Here is a 17789-nt window from a genome sequence, read left to right as displayed (position 1 = left end):
CGAACTTGCAGCTGTCAGGTCATCGTATTGTACATATGGCTTACATGACTACATGCACTCACTACGTGCAACCTCATCCACCTCACCGCATGCGCTCAGTGCGCCTCTTGTAGGGAAGTGGCTCCACTCTCTTCCTCTTGAACTCTACAGCGATCTGATCCTTCAAACCATTACGCTCCATGACACCCTCCATGCTCTCGTCCCACTTCGTCCTGAACAGCGTAGCAGTGATCGCGCTCAACTTGTTCGAATCGGCAAAGCTACGAAGGTTGAATCCCATGCGCTTGGCCTTGTTGATCTTGGTGACGTCGAGCGGCTGGTTGTCATGCTGCTCGAATACAAAGATACCTAGGCGGTGGTAAGGCGCTCCTTTGTGGGCCCAGGGTGCTAACCATGGAAGTGCGATCTTCTTGGCACTGAGATCCTCTGTCTTTTGGTCCTCTTGGGCGATGCGCTGGAGTGGTATCGAGGTGCTGTTAGGCGAGATGGAGATGTTGGAGGCGATCAAGTGGCATCGGTAGGTGAAGCTGTCCTTCTCTGGGACTGGCACGTCTGCGTCTACGACCACCACAGTGACGAGTTTCTCACCGGGTGTGAAAGTTTGAACATTGAGTCGAGGCATCTTTTCGCTGATGGCGGAGTCTACGAAGTCACCGGGCGCGACTGGCTTTCGTCCGAAGCCAAGATCAATGTCTGCAACCAAGTCGAGAGACGGGAGAAGATCGGGGATGATGGCAAGTTGCGTAACGCGTTGTTCGAGCACGAGACGCTTGTACTGGCGCCATTTCCGGTCGGCAAGATAGCGGTATATGGGCTTGTTCATGTCACCTTCGCAAGTCAGTCACGTTGAGAGAAAGCGGTTGGCACAACCTACCCTGTCCGTCCTCAAACTTTCGCTTCACAACTGGATCGTTGATGTCGGCCAGGATGATCAGGTCATTCAGATGCTTCCTCATGCTCCGCAGTCTGTGCTCCTTGGCTGCTGGGCCTCCACTGATGCTTGCGTCTTGCGCCATTAGGTTCTTTATCCGTTCCTGCTGAACCTTGATTTCCTTAATCTTCTCCTGCCTGTCTTCCAACAAGACCTTCCTCGCCTCTTGGAAACATTGGTACGGCAGCTGTTCGAATGGGACCTCATCGGTCTTTTGCAGGGTCGACCGACGAAGGGCGGCACGGCGACGACGGGAACCAACAGGTTGGACATGTTCTCTCCGCAGCAATCGGCGCTCCTGCTTCTTGTTCTCCACCATCTGGGGGTCTAGCGTGCCCCATTTCTGCATGTATTCCGGGGTATCTTGGGGGCCAGCCTTTTGAGCAGCGCCTTCCGGAGGGTTCGACGGCGGTGGAGGGGGAGTCGCATTCGTGGGTTGTGTCTGCACCTCCTCACGGACGGCCGCCGAGGTGGAGAGGAGTCGGCGGGTGCCATTGGCGCTTGGTAATTGTCGCACGCATCTCAGACACGCGCTGAATTGGCGCAGAGTGGGCGTGGAGGCCATGGTGTTGATGGTCTCGACGATGTTCAAGAGCGATGGTGCCGCTGGAAAATGTGGTGATGATCACACTAGCGCTTTTCGTAGGACCTCCGCCTTCAACTCCGACGACTGGAACAATTGCACCACGACGACCGGCATGGCTTCCACGAGGATATCCGCGCCCATGCGTGGCGCCACACACCAATTGAGAAGGCTGTCGGTGCGGCCAAATGCGCTATGCACGCGCTGTGCCGTATGTTGCCTCGCCGTCACTGTATGCGACATGCTAACGTCGTCAAGAAATCTCTATGCCCACCCACCACCCGCTCAATCACCACGTCTGCGCCCTCTCAGGCGACACTAGCTTCTATAAGCACTCCCAAATCCGGATCCGGGTATGTGCCCGTCAAACCTTTTGAAGAGCAGTCTGTGCTGGCGACCATCCACCGATTCCCCTCCCTCGAACCGCTCCGATTCGAACAATACCCTGCAAACCATCTCTACCTACCCACCCGACGAGACATATTACACCGCGCGGTCGTTTACGAGGGCGATAGTACAAGGTTAGGTACTGCTTCTACCAAGACTAGGTATGAAGTCAGAGGTTCCCGCAGGAAGGTTAGACCGCAAAAGGGAACGGGTCGCGCTCGTCTGGGAGACAAAAAGTCGCCCATGCTGAGAGGTGGAGGTGTCGCATTTGGTCCTAAGCCTCGCGACTTCGCAACTGAGCTGCCCAAGAAGATCTACGACCTCGCATGGCGGACAGCACTGTCATACCGGTTCCGAAAAGGCGAGCTGATCATCGTGGACAACGCAATGGAGATTGAGAGCCCGTCTGTGAGATTACTAGGTGACACCCTCAAGTACCACGAGAAGTTGCTGGGCAGGGGCAGGAGCTTGATGGTAACACTAGAAGAGCGACCCTTACTAGAGCAAGCGTTGGCGGAGATGGATCGCGGCGAGCAAACACTCACATGGGAAGAAATCGACGTCAAGAACCTTCTCGAGCTGTCCCGCGTCATCATCGAGCGCGACGCCCTGCACAACATACTCCTCTCCCACGAGGAAGACCTCACACACAAGGCTCTCCAGCCCTGGCATAAGAGCCTCATACGATCATCGCCACCCACGGAGCTCGAATCGACCATCGGCTGGGAAGAATTCCGCGAACTCTCCCTCTCCGACCCCAAGGAAAAGGACACCATCCGCGCTGACATCTACGAGAACGTAGCAGGAACCCGCTACGCCTACGCCGAGTCTCTCCCCCAAGGACCCAAGCGCAACGAGCTTACCGTATCCGCCTACAACCTCCTCGCCGAAGCCAAAGAACTGCAATTCGCTGAAAGGACCGGCCACTCTTTCGCCGACTACCTCAACGACGCCAACACTGAATCCTTCCCTCGTCTGCAGATGTTAACCTACCAAATCAACACAAAGCAAGATCTCGCCGGGCCCGGCGGTACTCTAGAAACCTCGCCCGTAAAATCTGAAGAACTCATGATCGAGGTCCGTGAGCTCGAAGTGCAGAAACACGAGGTAGAGTACGAAGCCGCACTGCTCGCAGCCCAAATCCACGAGCACCGCTCTGCAGCCTTGCGTCTAGCCGGCAATGAAGCGAGCGCGGATGAGCAGCTTGAACTAGCTAGTGATCAGAGGACTTATGTCTCGGACGCTGAGCTGTTGATTCTGGAGGCTAAGCTTGAAGTAGCCAGGCAAAAGAACACTGTCGCTACGCTCAAGCGCGATGTTGTTGGCCAGAAGAAGACGAGGGAAGAGATGAGGGTATGTGAGCAGGTACTCGAGGCTAAGAGGGCGGAGGTAGCTGCCGAGACTGCGGAGCTCGAGGCTGTTGAGGACGAGATGCCAGAGGTTGATGCTGCGACTGGGTTTGAGACGAGGGCTGAGCCGGTCAAGGAGGAGAAGAGGATATGAAAGTTTTGATCGTGTTTACTGTACAGTGTATCTATAGATGTTCATGAATCATTGCACCACGTGTAGGTGGGTTGTGTTGTACAGTATACTACATGGCACGGAAAATGCTCACGTGCTTTTCCCTTACCATACCTTCTTCTTGCATCTTCGGCCCACGTCCCAATCATCCGCGGCTCGGCATTCGCCTCAAGAGCACGTGGCGAGGGTTTCCCTAGGTTTGCTTGTCCATCTCATCTCAACGTTCTCTCAAGCCGCCTCATCATCGCCCTCCTTCTTCTCCACCTTCTTACCTTCATACATAACCGTCATAATTCCGCCAACTTCTCCCTCCCTCTTAGTCTCCCGAGCTCCCTTACAATCCGCCACCGCGTTCTCGATTGCCTTGAAAACCGCATTCGCTTCTTGCTCTGTCGCCTTTCTGCCATGTTTCTTCGGCCCGAGTGTAACCTCGACTTTGCGCCCCTCCTTCAGAAACTTCTTCATAGCCACCAGCCTGTGCTTCAGGTCGCCCGCCGCTATCGCCCAGTTCAGTTCTAAGGATTTTGCAGCAGGTCCTGTGCCCTGGCCCTTGGCTTGCCGTCGGAGCGTCTCGAGTTTCTTCTGGTGTTGTGCGCGGAGATCGATTTTGGAAATGACGCGGCATGTTGGTAGGCTGTTCGGGTCTAGGTTTCCATCTTCGTCGTATTTTCCTGGGGTCATTTGTACGAGGTGGTGGGTGACTTTGTTGAAACTTGTCAGCGCCTCGTCGAGTGGGACGTTGTTGTGGAAAACGCCCTCTTCGTCTACGAGATTGATGATGTCGGCTTCGATGGCGCTGTCGATGACGTAGTAGTCGGAGATGGCATGGCGGCGTGTGTCTTTTGTGTACTTTATGCCGCGGGTGGAGGTCCGGCTCGTGAGACTGGGTGTGGACGAGGAGAGGGATGTGGGCGACGATGTCGGCGCAAATGCTGGGGCGTAGAGAAGTGGGATGGAAGTTGTGTTGCGTAGGTTTGGAGCGATGAAGACACGGTAGAGGGCTCGTGAGGTGCCGGAGATGTGCGTTGGCGGCATCTTGAGGAACTGACGGTAGATCGTGAAATTCAATTGAACGGGAGAGAAGTTTGACTTTGTTGCTGCAACATGCGATATTCAAGACCGAAGCTTCCCGAGATCGACGCTAGCAGGGGTCGAGTCGAATCGGAGCAGTGACGACCTCCGCAATCGTCCATGGTGACCATCTTCAGCCTGCTACGTAGCAAACCACCATGATAGCGATAGAGACAACTTGTACATTATTTGATCTCGCGCAACCTTACCTGCCGCCATGAGTAGTTCTCTGGCGGAATATTTGTCTGCACTTGATGCGCGTGACGCGAGAGAGAAGGCGCATGAGCAGTACATCAACGCCTGTATGTTATCTGCCTACGCGAGACGCGCAGTGCTACGAGAAGATGCTGATGTCCATAGATACCAGGCTCGCCGACAATACTGCACAGCTTTCAACCCAGACATCCTCCGCGGAGGAGCCCACACCCCCAGCCAGCGCATCTACCAAAGCCATCCCGTCAAAGGGCAAAGGCGCAGCGACAACCGATGCATCCTCTCCGTCCGCTGTCGCGCAACTCCGCTCCGAACTTGCCATCACTCAGCGCACGCGCGGTGATCTCGAAACGCAACTTAGTACTTTGACTGCTGAGCTCAGCGCCCTCAAAGCCTCGGACACACAACAGAAGCAGCGCATAGAACAACTGGAGAAGGCGCGAACAGCACTGGAAAGGCGGGGCAAGGACAGGGCAGAGGAGCTCAAGGGCAAGGGGAGACTTGTGGAGGAAGTGCACGATGAGATGGTCGCGCTGAACCTGCAACTCAACATGGCGGAGCAGGAAAAGGAGAAGCTACGCAAGGAGAACGAGGAGCTGACGAAGCGATGGGTCAAGAAGATGGAGGATGAGGCGCGGAGAATGAATGAGAAGTCGGGGTGGGAAGATCAGTCGCGGCGGAAGAAGTAGCGATGATGGACCACCCTGGCGTCACAGTTATTCTCTTTTGTTGGACATATGCGATATGAATCTCAGCATTTAGCGCAATAGACTGCTTTCACTTCATCTCATCCTCCCGTGGACTGCCCGCTTGCTCGCTGATGCCTTGTATCTCTTGGCGCTAGAGCTCCCCGCCGCAAGCATACAGCTCCCTCGCCTCCCCACCAAAACACCAAACTCACCCAAACAAACCTACGCTGTCTTCAACCATGGGGACCGCATTGAAGACCTGGGGTAAGATTAGGCCTGCTATTATCATGGCATATCCATTTCTGCGCCACGATACCCCGCATCTGTCGCATGGCTAACAAACATCCCAGAGCTCGAGAACTCCGTCAAGCTCGTTGACCCCAGCAAAGACGCCCTCTACAACTACTCAGCCTCCGCACAGAAAGCCATCAACGACGCGCACCCATGGCGAACCGACCCCAACTACTTCACCTCCGTCCGCATCTCGGCCATCGCACTCCTCAAGATGGTTATGCACGCGCGCTCGGGCGGCTCAATCGAAGTCATGGGCCTAATGCTAGGCAAGATTGAAGCACATACATTCGTCGTTACCGACGCATTCCGGTTACCAGTGGAAGGAACAGAGACACGAGTCAACGCACAAGACGAGGCAAACGAGTACATGGTAGAGTTCCTGCAGCGCGCACGAGAACAAGGCCAGATGGAGAATGCCGTCGGCTGGTACCACTCACATCCCGGCTATGGCTGCTGGCTTTCAGGTATCGACGTCAACACACAGAAGACGCAGCAAATGTTCCAGGACCCTTTCTGCGCCATCGTTATCGACCCCGACCGAACCGTCTCCGCGGGTAAAGTCGAGATCGGCGCCTTCCGTACATACTCCACAGAGTACGTAGAGAACCAAGCGAAAGCGGGTGGCGGCTCCAAGAACGTGAGCGGCGCAGAGAGCGATGGCTTCGAGACTATTCCGCTCGGCAAGATTGAGGATTTCGGTGCACATGCCAACCACTACTATTCCCTGGAAGTCTCGCACTACAAGTCTTCGCTTGACGCCAAGTTGCTAGAAGCGCTATGGAACAAGTACTGGGTACAAACACTCTCCTCATCGCCCCTCATCTCCAACCGCGACTACGGCACCAAGCAGATCTCCGACCTCGCCCGCAAAATGCAGCAGGAGAACAACGCCAGCAAGCGTTTCAAGGGCGGAGCGGGATACGCAACGAACAACGAGAGCAAGAACCAGTTGACCAAGCTGGGTGCGGCGGGAAGCAAGATTGCTCGTGAAGAGGACATGGGACTGCTAGCGGCGAAGGTCAAGGATAAGGTCTTTGGTCTTGCGGATGGCGGGGAGGTTAAGAGCCAAGAGGTTGAGATGGAGACTTCCTAGACATGACAACGTGGTCAACTGTGGAAAGCATGGCATGGCAAGGCGTTCAAGGGCGTAAATGAATAGATCAGGGTGGGATGATATCACGAATTGAAGTCAACGAGTTCATCGTAGCAATGCAAGAAAATTAACTAACATGTATATTCATGACCTCGTTTCTTATACACTATCGTTACACTTGCGCAATTATACATTCTTCTAATTGACCAACAGCCCCAGTCTCTTCAACGTCTCCGTCCGACCCAGGATCACAAAGATATCGTACAACCGCACGCCCTGCTCCTGCCCCGTAATCGTCTTCCTCAGATAATGATACACATCCTTCGCCCCCTTCTTCCCCTCAGGCCTCCCATCAATCATCTCATGCACCTTCTGCATCAAATTGTCCTTGTTCCAGTCCTTCTCTTCAATCTGCGCTAGCATCTGTGCGCGCATGGGTATATCGGAAGTCGTCGACATGGGCGGTTGCTTATCAAACGGACGGAGAGGGGTGAAGAAGAAGGAGTTGCGGTACAGGAACTCGTTCGCGTTTGTGTAGTTTTCTGCGTCGGCGGTTATGATGGATCGGATGTAGTCGTCGGGGAAGGGGCTTCCGATCACGGACTTCCATTCTTGGTAGGGGGAGTCGGGGGAGGTGAGGAGGCGGGAGACGTTGCGGACCATTTCTTCGAGGGCGGGGCCGCCGGCTGATGCGCGTTGCAGGGCGTGTTTGCGTTGGAGGAATTGCATCTTTCCGAATGTGACGGTCGTGTTGCCTTTTGTGAATTTGAGGCTGAAGTTATCGATTAGTGTCTTCAGGTCCATGACATCGCTCTTTTCTTTGTGGCTCCAGCCGAGCAGTGCGGCGAAGTTGGTGAGGGTCTCGGGAAAGATTTCCATCTCTTTGAAGGCGGTGATGTCGGTGTCGAAGTTTCGCTTGCTGAGCTTGTTGCCGTTCTCGTCGACGAGCAGGCCGACGTGGGCGAACTCTGGGGGTGTCCACCCGAAGGCTTGGTACATGGCGATGTGCTTGGGGGTGCTGGGCATCCATTCGCTCCCTCGGATTACGTGGGTGATCTTCATGAGGTGGTCGTCTACTACGTTCGCGAGATGGTATGTAGGAAGGCCGTCGGATTTGAGCAGAATTGGGTCTTCGTATGCGGATTCGGTGACATGGCCGCGTCTCTTGAGCGGCCTGAAGGTGCCATAGATGCGGTCCTTGTATGTCGGGTACTGGTCTGGGACTTTGAGACGTATGGTGTGCGCCTCGCCCTTGTGCGCTCTTTCGTCACTTTCTTCCTTGGATATCGCGGGCGGGGCGCATGTGCGGTCGTAGTCGGTTGCGATGCCGAGCTTGTGTCTGTGTTCCGCCAACGCGTTCAAGCGCTCGGAAGAACAGAAGCAGCGGTATGCGTGGCCTGATTCCAGTAATTGATGCGCATATTCCCTGTATATCGCGCTCCTCTCTGACTGCTTATACGGTCCATACGGGCCTCCAACCTCTGGCCCTTCATCCCACTGCAGTCCTGCCCATCGTAGATCGTCGAACAGTCGCTGCTCAGCGTCGGGTATTGTGCGTTTCTGGTCTGTATCTTCTATCCGGAGTAAGAACTGGCCGCCTGTCCGTTTCGCGAGGAGGTAATTGAACAGCGCTGTCCGGAGTGACCCAAGATGGAGGTAGCCGGTTGGCGAAGGCGCAAAACGCGTCCGTGCGGGAGATGTTGGTACGGCGGCTTTTGCATCGGCTTTAGCACTATTCTCTTTGATGTGGTAGGTGTTCGAAGAGATCGGACGTCGCGAAGCGCGTGAGAGGCGAAGTAGACATGACCGGCACGTGTACTGCGACAGTTGTGGGCGGAGTAAGGAAAACGACATGGCGGTGTTGATGCGACGCAAAGGGTTCGAGTTCGCGGGTGAAAATGACGTGCAGGGATTCGACGTTAGTGGGGGCGCCGCCTGCTAACAATTTGGCCCGCATTACCTGCCTGCGATCGACAAATCTGGAGAAACTTTGTTGCCTTCACTCCCACTGGACGAGGCCCTTTACGTCGCTGTATCTCGCTTTATTCTTGTACATACTTTGGACCAGTTTGTCTGCTTCCCAATTACCCACGCTCAACCCAACAACAACACAAAAGTTTGTACCTCCAGTCTACTACGACACGACTCTCACTAACACGATGTCACCTCCAGTGGATGAAGAAATCGACCTCTACGGTTAGTATACTCGTCTATTCATTTGGAACATTGCTAATGCGAACAGAGGTCCTCGAGATCGAAAAGGGCGCGAGCAAGATCGAGATCAAGAAGGCATACCACAAGGTTCGTGAGCAACAACAACGCAAGGGCGACCCCATTCTGACTTGGACAGGCTGCGCTAGCACATCACCCCGACAAGGTCGCAGAAGATGACCGCGCAGAGGCCGAGACTCGCTTCAAGGCCGCGAAACAAGCCTACGAGATCCTCTCCGACGATGACAAGCGACACATGTACGACACCCACGGCATGGCTGCCTTCGACCCGTCCCGAGGCGGTATGGGCGGCGAAGGCCCGGACATCGACGACATCTTTGCGCAAATGTTCGGCGGAATGGGCGGATTTGGCGGAATGCCTGGAATGGGCGGCATGGGAGGCATGCCCGGTGGACGAAACGTGCCACGGAAAGGACGATCGGTAGAGCAGGAGTACGAGGTCAGCCTGGAGGAGCTGTACAAGGGCAAGACGACCAAGTTCTCCAGCACCAAGAACATCATCTGCAACATGTGCAAGGGCAGCGGAGGAAAGCAGGGCGCTAAGAGCAACTCTTGTGCTGTCTGTAACGGACGCGGTACGTCGCTCTTTCATCTCGCATCATCCAGACATACTGACTATTCTAGGTGCCAAGCAAGTCCTCCGTCAGGTCGGCCCCGGCCTCGTCACCCAAGAGACCGTTCCCTGCGGCAACTGTTCAGGTTCTGGCCAAGTTATTCCCGAGAAGCATCGCTGTAAGAAGTGCAAGGGAAAGAAGGTTGTGGAGACCAGGAACGTCCTCGAACTTTACATTCCCCGCGGTGCGCGACAGGGCGAGCGCATAGTGCTTGCAGGAGAAGCAGATCAAGTACCCGATCAAGAGCCAGGCGACATCATCTTCACGCTTACAGAGACGCCACATGACGTCTTCGAGCGCGCAGGCGCAGATCTGAGGGCTGAGTTGAAGGTCAGCTTGGTGGAGGCTCTCACAGGCTTCAATCGCGTAGTCATCACTCATCTCGACGGACGGGGTCTCAAGCTCAACGTACAACAACCAGACGGCAATGTCCTGAGACCAGGACAAATCCTCAAGATTGAAGGCGAGGGTATGCCTATCAAGCGCAGCGACGCTCGTGGCGATCTCTACCTAGTAGTCGACGTCGAATTCCCCGAGGACGGCTGGCTGAAGAACGACGCTGCGGTACAGAAGCTCAGGGATGCGCTACCAAAGGACGACAAGCCGGAAGAGAAGCACGAAGAGGTGGAAGAGGTAGACGTCGAATGGGACGCCGACATGGAGGACTACGGTGCTGGCAGCGGAGACCCACGCGCAGGCGGCGCTGAGTGGGAAGACGATGACGAGGAGGCTGAGGGTCCTCAATGCGCGACACAGTAGAGAGTCGCATGGTATGATTGACGAATGCATGTCTTGGCGTTGGGAGGGCGACGTTCATTCCGTATTTATACACGCGCGGAGCCGTCGCGGTCATAGATTGGCTTGCATGGCCGATAGGGCTTATACATTTTTCTTTCTGCAGCATCATGCGAAAGCTGATTGTACAGCTTCTTCTTTGCCCTTTCCGTATCTAGCGCTGAAACAAACGATCCGTTCCGAAAGAGCTCTAGACGGCAAGAGCGAATTGTCACCAGGTTCGTGGAATTTCACACCCCTCAAAACGCGTTCCAACACCACTCACTGTCTTGAATAACCGTTGATGTCGCAGTAAAACTGCTTACAGAATGAGCACAACGCTGGCACACTCCAGGCAACTATGTCTCATAGCACTGTGGAGGCCGATCGTAGTCAACGAGACATGCTTGATACATGATTGTGGCACTTTCCAATCACATCGCGAACAACAACAAGCATTTGGCCAATGCTTGAGTCAACAGAGCAAGCAGAACTAAAATGGATATATGAACAGCACCACTCGCTCCATATGCTTCGGTATCGCTCGAGCACATCGGCCTTGGTCAATCTTCTTTACCCTCAGCATTCAATAGTTAGAGTTTCTCCGACCAAAATACAAAGCTCTACCTTCAGCATGGCTCCGAAAAAGAAAGCGACGGCGAAGCCTGAAGACCTACTCCAGCCAGAACAGCTAAGACTAATCGAAGATCACATGGACGATGACCCATGCATCTTGTGTGGAGAGCGGCACTCCGAGAAGGATGGCAAAGCGCACGCTTGGCTTTGCCCGAAAATAAACACCCCAGTATCGTCTATGGCCTGGATCAACAAAAACATCACGCCTCAGAAAAGTGTCGCTTACGCGAAAGGTTACATCAAAGTACTACAACAGCGCGGTAGCATTCCCTCACGTACTTCCGAACAGCCCATTGCTCCCCCAGAGCAGGAGGCACCGGCCGACCAGGTTCCAGACTCCTCCGAGCCGGCAGAAGAGCAAAAGGGACAAACCCAAGCCCCGACACAAGCCGCGCAAACCGAACCCGACGTTACCGAGGAAGAGAAAAACGAGGCACTTCAGGCAGTTGATCAGAAGGAGGAAGCTCTGAAAAGGGGCGAGTCAAGAATACTGTCGCAATATCCTCCGCAGAAAGGCTCCTGTGGTACTATCACTGATGCTGTCAAGACTAAGGTCACGACGATCTTCTTCAAGATTGGCATCGATGAGAAGACGATCTTCTACGAATACCAAATCCTTGATCTTCCTGTAGGACAGAACAAAAAGAAGCTGGAAAAGCTCGTTCGTACCATGATCGACAGTGTGGACGTTTTGCGTAAAAACAAAGATTCTCTCGCTACGGACAACATATCCACTATCATCTCCTGGAAGAAACTGCATGATAAAAAAGACGACGAGAGATTTACTGGCCCTCACAAGATACCGGACGGACGTCGCGACGGCACTAACGTAGAACGCGAGCTTAAGTTGAAGCTTCTTCGTGAACTCGACTTCAGCAAGCTGCGCGAGTATGTTGGCGGTCACATGGACAAGCCTCATCTCTGGGACTCCAGCGTCGAGGTCAAAGCCCTGAATATTCTAATATCAAAGAGCTTGAACACTGACGAGGTCATACGCATCGGCGCAAACAAGTTCTTCGTCACTGGCAGAAAACAGTATCTCTCACCATCTCTTATGACAATGCAAGGATATTTCTACACCATCAAGCCTCTCCAAGCTGGCATCGTTCTCAATGTCAACTATGGAACCAGTGCTTTCTATCGCTCCCAGACTGTCGACGAGTTCCTCAAAGATACCGAGACCTTTTCCAACGAGAGGACTAGGTGGGCGGCACTCAATGCTCTACGAGTCGAGATTAGATACGGCCGCGGAAAGGACCCGAAAGATCGTCAACGAGACTGGAACGATGTCTCAGGACGAGAAAAGACTGTCTCGGGTACAAGTAGAGAGACTCCCCTCAAAGATCTTAAGTTCGATAAGAAGATGCCCGACGGAAGTACGAAGAAAAAAGAAGTACTGAAGTACTTGAAAGAGGGTAAGCTATACCTTTCTACTATTTTGACGGTGTGTTAACCACGTTAGCCTACCCCAAAGAGTTCAAAGACGAAACAGGCGCCCTTCCCGGTATCAATCTTGGTATTCCAAGCGACAAAGAGTGGTTTGCTGCTGGTAAACTTCAGATTCTTCGCCACCAGATCTATCGTCGCCCTGTCCCTGACCACCTTACCGACACTATGCTGAAGCGAGCGGCCCTGACACCTAAAGAGGGCGTTCCACTGATCGATAACGTCTTTGACTTTCTCAAGATCAAGCAAGCTCTTGGTTCAGACAGCGTGACATTAGTAAGTCAAGAACTAATACGTCCTGCTATCCCGACTAACCTTATCCTAGGCTGATTGTCAACCCCTTACCATCGTTCCCAAACTTCTGAACATCGACAGCACCACTATGCGTTATCCTTCCATCATATACGGTGCTAATAAGAAGAAAGATCTCTACATCGAACACGTGGGCAAAGGCAAATCTGGCGAAACACCCCGTTGGACATTAAAGGATTGCGAATTTCTCGAGTCCGGCCCTACGGTCAGTGCTGGTGTTCAGGTGTATCTGCTTACCACATCAGAGACCATTACTCTCCAAGCAACTTTGAAAGAGGTACTGCAACGGTACAATATTGGCGGCAACAACAAGGACAGCAAGTTTTTGGTAACACGACGAGACTTGCTGAACTTCGAATTTGACCAGCTACATCAAGCTCTCCGGTACGTCAAGGAGACATTCAACGAGGGACGCAAGAAGATCGTTGTTCTCTTGCTCCCAAAGCCAGACAGACAGGCCTATCAGTTCTTCAAGGATCTAGCGGACCGCGAATTTGGACTCCACGCGGTGTGCATCACTGAACCCAAAGTCTTCGCAGATGCTGCAAAGGTTGAACAATACCTCGGCAACGTCATGATGAAGGTCAACCTGAAATGCGAAGGCATCAACCACTCAGCTGGTGATAGCGTGGCACACTTCGAGCAGTCGCTTCAACATCGACTCAAGGATACCATGCTTCTTGGTGCCGACGTCACACATCCATCGCTAGTCTCCATCGATGGTTGCCCTTCCATTGCCGCGCTTGTTGGGTCCGTGGACGATTTTGGTGGCAAGTTCCTTGGATCCATGCGCCTCCAAAACCCGGATAGGACAGACCGCGAGGTAAGCAAAAGAGACCTTCACCAACTCGCATCGCTTTCGCTAACCCTGACAGATCATTCAAGAGGTCGAATCGATGACAGTGGAGCGTCTACGAGCCTACTACGACTACCCTATAAAGCCCAAGAACGCCCCTACACCCAAACCACGACTGAAGCTACCTACAAGGATGATTTACTACCGAGACGGAGTGAGCGAAGGTCAATTCGGCAAGGTCGTTGAGCAAGAAGTGCGCGCCATCAAGAGCGCTTTCGAGAGAGTCAAGAAAGAGAAGAAGTGGAAAGGGGACTTGAAACTCACCTCGATTGTCGTTACCAAACGTCACCACACACGCTTCTATCCTACGAAAGAAGAAGACAAGGAAGGCAAAGGTGGAAACTGCAAGCCAGGCACCGTCATCGACACATCAGTTACATCTCCGTACTTCAAAGAGTTCTTCCTCCAGTCTCACAGCGGCCTACAAGGAACCACGAAACCAGCGCACTACTTCGTCGTCCAAGACGATGCCGATTGGGACGTGGCAGAACTGGCTACTTTCGTAAGTTATCAACTGCACACCCATATATCTTCACAAGAATCGCTACTAACGCACACCAGACCCACCAACTCTCATACACTTACGTCCGCGCCAGCTGCGGCGTCTCCTACGCTCCACCCGCATACTACGCCGACCGCCTCTGCGAACGCGGCAGAATCTACCTGCGCTCCTTCCTCAACGGCGACACCGACGTAGCTGAAGAGCTCAAGAAGAAGAAGACTGATCTGGAGGACCACCAACGCAAGATCAGAAAGTCGATATACAAGCCAATCAAGGAACAGACCAAGACGGCTACCGGAGTCTGGCCAGCAAAGACTAGGGGAGAAGAAATCATGGAGCTGTTGCACAAGGATGAAGTTGCGAAAGAGTGTAAGAAATGGGCATTGGAGGAGGCAGCGAAGGTTTGGGGGAAATGGACTGGGACGGATGCGGAGCGGAAGAATCCTTGGAATAAGGCGCTGGACAACACTATGTTTTGGATGTAGGTGGTTGCCAGGCGGCACCTCAGTGGCACTTTCGGATGGTACTGACGCGATGGCGGGGTTAGGCTGGCCGTTTTTTCCGTTGTATTGCGTTTGCTTTACTTTTTTTTGTCCTGCGTCTTCGCTTCGTACACTCCTTACAATAGACTAGATTGGTTTGCATCAACATTACTCTCGTATCGTCATGTCATTGGCTCGTGTGCAGTTGACGCCACGGATTTCAGGGGAGTCCTTCACCGTAACCGCATCCGCGTGTATTCCATGGTCACTGTCAGCGGTAAACAGGTCCTGCAACGCCACAAGCCATGCGTGGATGCCATTTTAGGACACGCACATATAAGCCTCGCGCATTCTCATTGGTCCGCTCGCAAAGTCACGTGCACAGTGGATCTCCTCCTTGGAAACGACTAAGTCAGGTGGGTCGCTTGGGCACTCTTGACCAACCAGCGTCCGATGCGGAGGTGCGCTATGTCCGAAGAGGTAATGTACGAAAGGTGTGGCCTGTGCGCAAGCATGATAACGGCAATAGAGGATGAAGGGATGATGGCAAGGCAGTGTCTGGGTGGAGTTGATTGTTTTGGAACGGGGCTACGCGTCTGTTGTTTAAGTGCTGTTGCCTACTGCTCGGGTTTTGTTCTTTCACTCTCATTCACTCACTCACTCACTCACTCACTCACTGCCAAACCTGGGAACACCCCGAGGTCATACTGGACGACACTTCATCTGTTTTTCGTCAGTATCTTCAGCGACTCAAACACAGCCATCTAGAGGCAATCTACGTCCTCGCTCCGTCGTTTCTACTGCCTACGATTGGTCACTTCACCGTTGTTACACACGTCTTGATCCCATCCAGAGTGGCAGAGATCGAAACGCTACCCAACATCCACGGCATCCACACCCTCATCAAACCCTCGAGCAACTACGTCCAGCATCATCCAAGCCATGGCTTTCCCAGTCACAACAGCAATCGTCCTCTTCACTCTCCTCAACACCGCAACCGCCTCTCCCCTCACGAAGCGCGACGCCGGCTACGCGATCCCCGAGGGCGCCATCATCCTCCTCATCCTATTCGGCGCGGGCTTGCTCGTCTGCATGGGCTACGCCATACACAAGACCTTTGGATTCAGAAGAAACCCTAATGAGTTCAGACACATGAGCGCAGAACAACAAGAGTACATGGCCGAGGTGCGGGTCAGGAACATGCAAGGGTTGATGGCGGAGGGAGCGAAGAGTCAAAGGGGTGGTCCAAGGAGGGGGGAGGTTGTCTATGATTAGATAGCAGGGGCTATAAGGTCAGAGAGTTGGAGGCAGGTTGGTGTGAAGATGCGTAAGCATGCATTGGGTATCATGTGTTTGGACTGCCTATCTCTCTTCGGCATACACCGGCGGCCTTTCTCCCCTCTCGTACTTTGGCACAGGATCTCTGTCTTCCACATTGCGTTCGTCTTGTACTACGTCTCCGAAGAAGACATCTGCGACGTCAACCCATAGAATCACTCGCTTCATGCCTGTTCTTGCACATCTTTCTACTTTGCCCATTCTGCCTTCGTTCTTGCCAATCGCGCTGTTTACCGCATGGACTAGAACTTCCTTTCTGATCTCTTCGTAGTCGTGGAACTCCAAGACTACTTGGTCTGCGTACGTGATGTCGGGGTTCGACCATGATGGAAGAGGTGCATTTGGTGTGTACCTAATGGCGAAGAGATGGCGTGTGTATGTGGTGATGATGGTAGGCGGAGATCCCGGTGATGTGTTCTGCCGAATTGGTGTTGCTGTGTGCCTATTTTCTTGTGGTTTGTTAGTACTGCTCCTCATGTCACATGGCCGAATCGGGGTCTGTAGTGCACACTAACCAAATGAAGCCACGCCATCGATGACATCCTGTACCATATCACCAGCCTTCTTCACTCTGGCATCTTGCGGTCCGAAGCCGCCATCCGCCATGGATGTTTCGATTTCAATGCCACGAGGTTCTCTTCGTTGCCTTCGTTTCCTGCGAACGGCTTCGGTTGCCCATATCTCCATCAGCTTCGTCCTCCGGCTTCCACCGCGGTCCTTGCGGTTCATATGTTCGACATCCTCGCGCGATCGTATCTCAGTGATGTATGCCGAGTCTGCGGGGTGGTGATCGACACGGTGACCCCATGCAGCGAAATCACGGGCTATGAAAGGTACAGTCGTCAAGAAAGGGCGAGTGTGTTGTGTAGTGTGGATAAGGTAAACCTTTGCGCCTTGAGACACGGTCGACATGTTTGATATGAGTTCGAGATAATGATTGCAATGTCTGTATCGGAATGACCGTCTTTATACAAAGCTGGATAATGGATGAAGACTTTAGAAAAGACCGAAGAAAATCTATTTTGTTTCATACTCTTACACACAGACAGCGTGTTTGACATGCGTACGACACCACTGCAAGCAGTGCGACCAGCATGTCAAGGCGTCGTGGTCTAAGCTTTTTGCGAAGTGAGGCGTTTCAGCACAGCGCTGGACTTATCTTTGGGCTCTCAAACGGCCATCACGACGTAGCTGAACACGCAACGGCCGCTGCTGGGTGCGCGCGCCACGATAGAAGCCCAAATTGGAGATTGGCTGAAGTGCACGATAGCACATTAACCAAATGTCGGTCTGACATAGCAACAGTGCTGAAATGGCGTGTTGTCGGAGAGGCGAATAGGAGAGGAAGCTGCCCAGCTGCCATGTGTTAGACGTTACTGCGTGCGCTAAACCTTCAGCTTCCTCCAGGGCTGCAGGGTACCCATGGCGCTTCTGTTCTTCCAACGACGAATCCGGAGATGGCTCCTCAGCCTCCTTCCCCGCGTTTACTGAATTGAGGTGCGACAACCAGTCAGCCACGATCGTCCTCTTGTCGCGACTAATGCATCTTTCAGCGTGCATGTAACATAGCGATCTTTTCTGGGACTGCGAAAGCTACCGTTTTCTTGGATTGCGAAAGTTACCGGTTCTAGAATGTTGGCGTGGAATTTGGAATGCCACGCCATTTAGGGCTGTTAGATCGCTAGCACCGCACGGACTCGCCTGGCATCCTTGACATCCTCTTGAATCGCTGCATCACATTTCAATCTTGCCAGGGAAGAGGCTGTCACGACAAGGCTGTCATGTTTCCGCGTTCGACCTGCATATGGGGCGACC

The 17789-nt window shown here is 53.4% G+C and overlaps 10 protein-coding genes across 10 annotated transcripts; 6 read left to right on the top strand and 4 right to left on the bottom strand.

Moving 5' to 3' along the window:
- Positions 1-82: 82 nt before the first annotated feature.
- Positions 83-1496, bottom strand: J4E90_003830 (uncharacterized protein; the record flags this gene model as incomplete). The annotated part of the gene is made up of 2 exons (XM_051433397.1): positions 83-828; positions 875-1496. The coding sequence occupies 2 exons, from the start codon at positions 1494-1496 to the stop codon at positions 83-85; spliced, it is 1368 nt and encodes a 455-aa protein (XP_051293295.1).
- A 160-nt stretch (positions 1497-1656) lies between these two features.
- J4E90_003829 (uncharacterized protein) lies at positions 1657-3404 on the top strand (the record flags this gene model as incomplete). The annotated part of the gene is made up of 2 exons (XM_051433396.1): positions 1657-1725; positions 1773-3404. The coding sequence occupies 2 exons, from the start codon at positions 1657-1659 to the stop codon at positions 3402-3404; spliced, it is 1701 nt and encodes a 566-aa protein (XP_051293294.1).
- A 246-nt stretch (positions 3405-3650) lies between these two features.
- Positions 3651-4457, bottom strand: J4E90_003828 (uncharacterized protein; the record flags this gene model as incomplete). The annotated part of the gene is made up of 1 exon (XM_051433395.1): positions 3651-4457. The coding sequence occupies one exon, from the start codon at positions 4455-4457 to the stop codon at positions 3651-3653; it is 807 nt and encodes a 268-aa protein (XP_051293293.1).
- Positions 4458-4710: 253 nt separating this feature from the next.
- J4E90_003827 (uncharacterized protein) lies at positions 4711-5395 on the top strand (the record flags this gene model as incomplete). Its single annotated transcript, XM_051433394.1, has 2 exons — positions 4711-4795; positions 4854-5395. The coding sequence occupies 2 exons, from the start codon at positions 4711-4713 to the stop codon at positions 5393-5395; spliced, it is 627 nt and encodes a 208-aa protein (XP_051293292.1).
- Positions 5396-5634: 239 nt separating this feature from the next.
- Positions 5635-6782, top strand: J4E90_003826 (uncharacterized protein; the record flags this gene model as incomplete). The annotated part of the gene is made up of 2 exons (XM_051433393.1): positions 5635-5659; positions 5746-6782. 2 exons carry the CDS (start codon positions 5635-5637, stop codon positions 6780-6782), a joined length of 1062 nt encoding a protein of 353 aa, XP_051293291.1.
- Positions 6783-6980: 198 nt separating this feature from the next.
- J4E90_003825 (uncharacterized protein) lies at positions 6981-8636 on the bottom strand (the record flags this gene model as incomplete). The annotated part of the gene is made up of 1 exon (XM_051433392.1): positions 6981-8636. One exon carries the CDS (start codon positions 8634-8636, stop codon positions 6981-6983), a length of 1656 nt encoding a protein of 551 aa, XP_051293290.1.
- Positions 8637-8941: 305 nt separating this feature from the next.
- On the top strand, positions 8942-10387 carry J4E90_003824 (uncharacterized protein; the record flags this gene model as incomplete). The annotated part of the gene is made up of 4 exons (XM_051433391.1): positions 8942-8978; positions 9025-9083; positions 9133-9589; positions 9639-10387. The coding sequence occupies 4 exons, from the start codon at positions 8942-8944 to the stop codon at positions 10385-10387; spliced, it is 1302 nt and encodes a 433-aa protein (XP_051293289.1).
- A 649-nt stretch (positions 10388-11036) lies between these two features.
- Positions 11037-14639, top strand: J4E90_003823 (uncharacterized protein; the record flags this gene model as incomplete). Its single annotated transcript, XM_051433390.1, has 5 exons — positions 11037-12453; positions 12501-12760; positions 12810-13619; positions 13672-14154; positions 14214-14639. 5 exons carry the CDS (start codon positions 11037-11039, stop codon positions 14637-14639), a joined length of 3396 nt encoding a protein of 1131 aa, XP_051293288.1.
- Positions 14640-15578: 939 nt separating this feature from the next.
- Positions 15579-15967, top strand: J4E90_003822 (uncharacterized protein; the record flags this gene model as incomplete). The annotated part of the gene is made up of 2 exons (XM_051433389.1): positions 15579-15867; positions 15936-15967. 2 exons carry the CDS (start codon positions 15579-15581, stop codon positions 15965-15967), a joined length of 321 nt encoding a protein of 106 aa, XP_051293287.1.
- Positions 15968-15998: 31 nt separating this feature from the next.
- Positions 15999-16886, bottom strand: J4E90_003821 (uncharacterized protein; the record flags this gene model as incomplete). The annotated part of the gene is made up of 2 exons (XM_051433388.1): positions 15999-16423; positions 16490-16886. The coding sequence occupies 2 exons, from the start codon at positions 16884-16886 to the stop codon at positions 15999-16001; spliced, it is 822 nt and encodes a 273-aa protein (XP_051293286.1).
- Positions 16887-17789: the final 903 nt, after the last annotated feature.

Source organism: Alternaria incomplexa (assembly GCF_024043165.1).
Source record: "Alternaria incomplexa strain BMP 0042 chromosome Unknown scaffold_4, whole genome shotgun sequence".
Taxonomy (NCBI): Eukaryota; Fungi; Ascomycota; class Dothideomycetes; order Pleosporales; family Pleosporaceae; genus Alternaria; species Alternaria incomplexa.
This window is presented reverse-complemented; position numbering and strand designations above follow the sequence as displayed.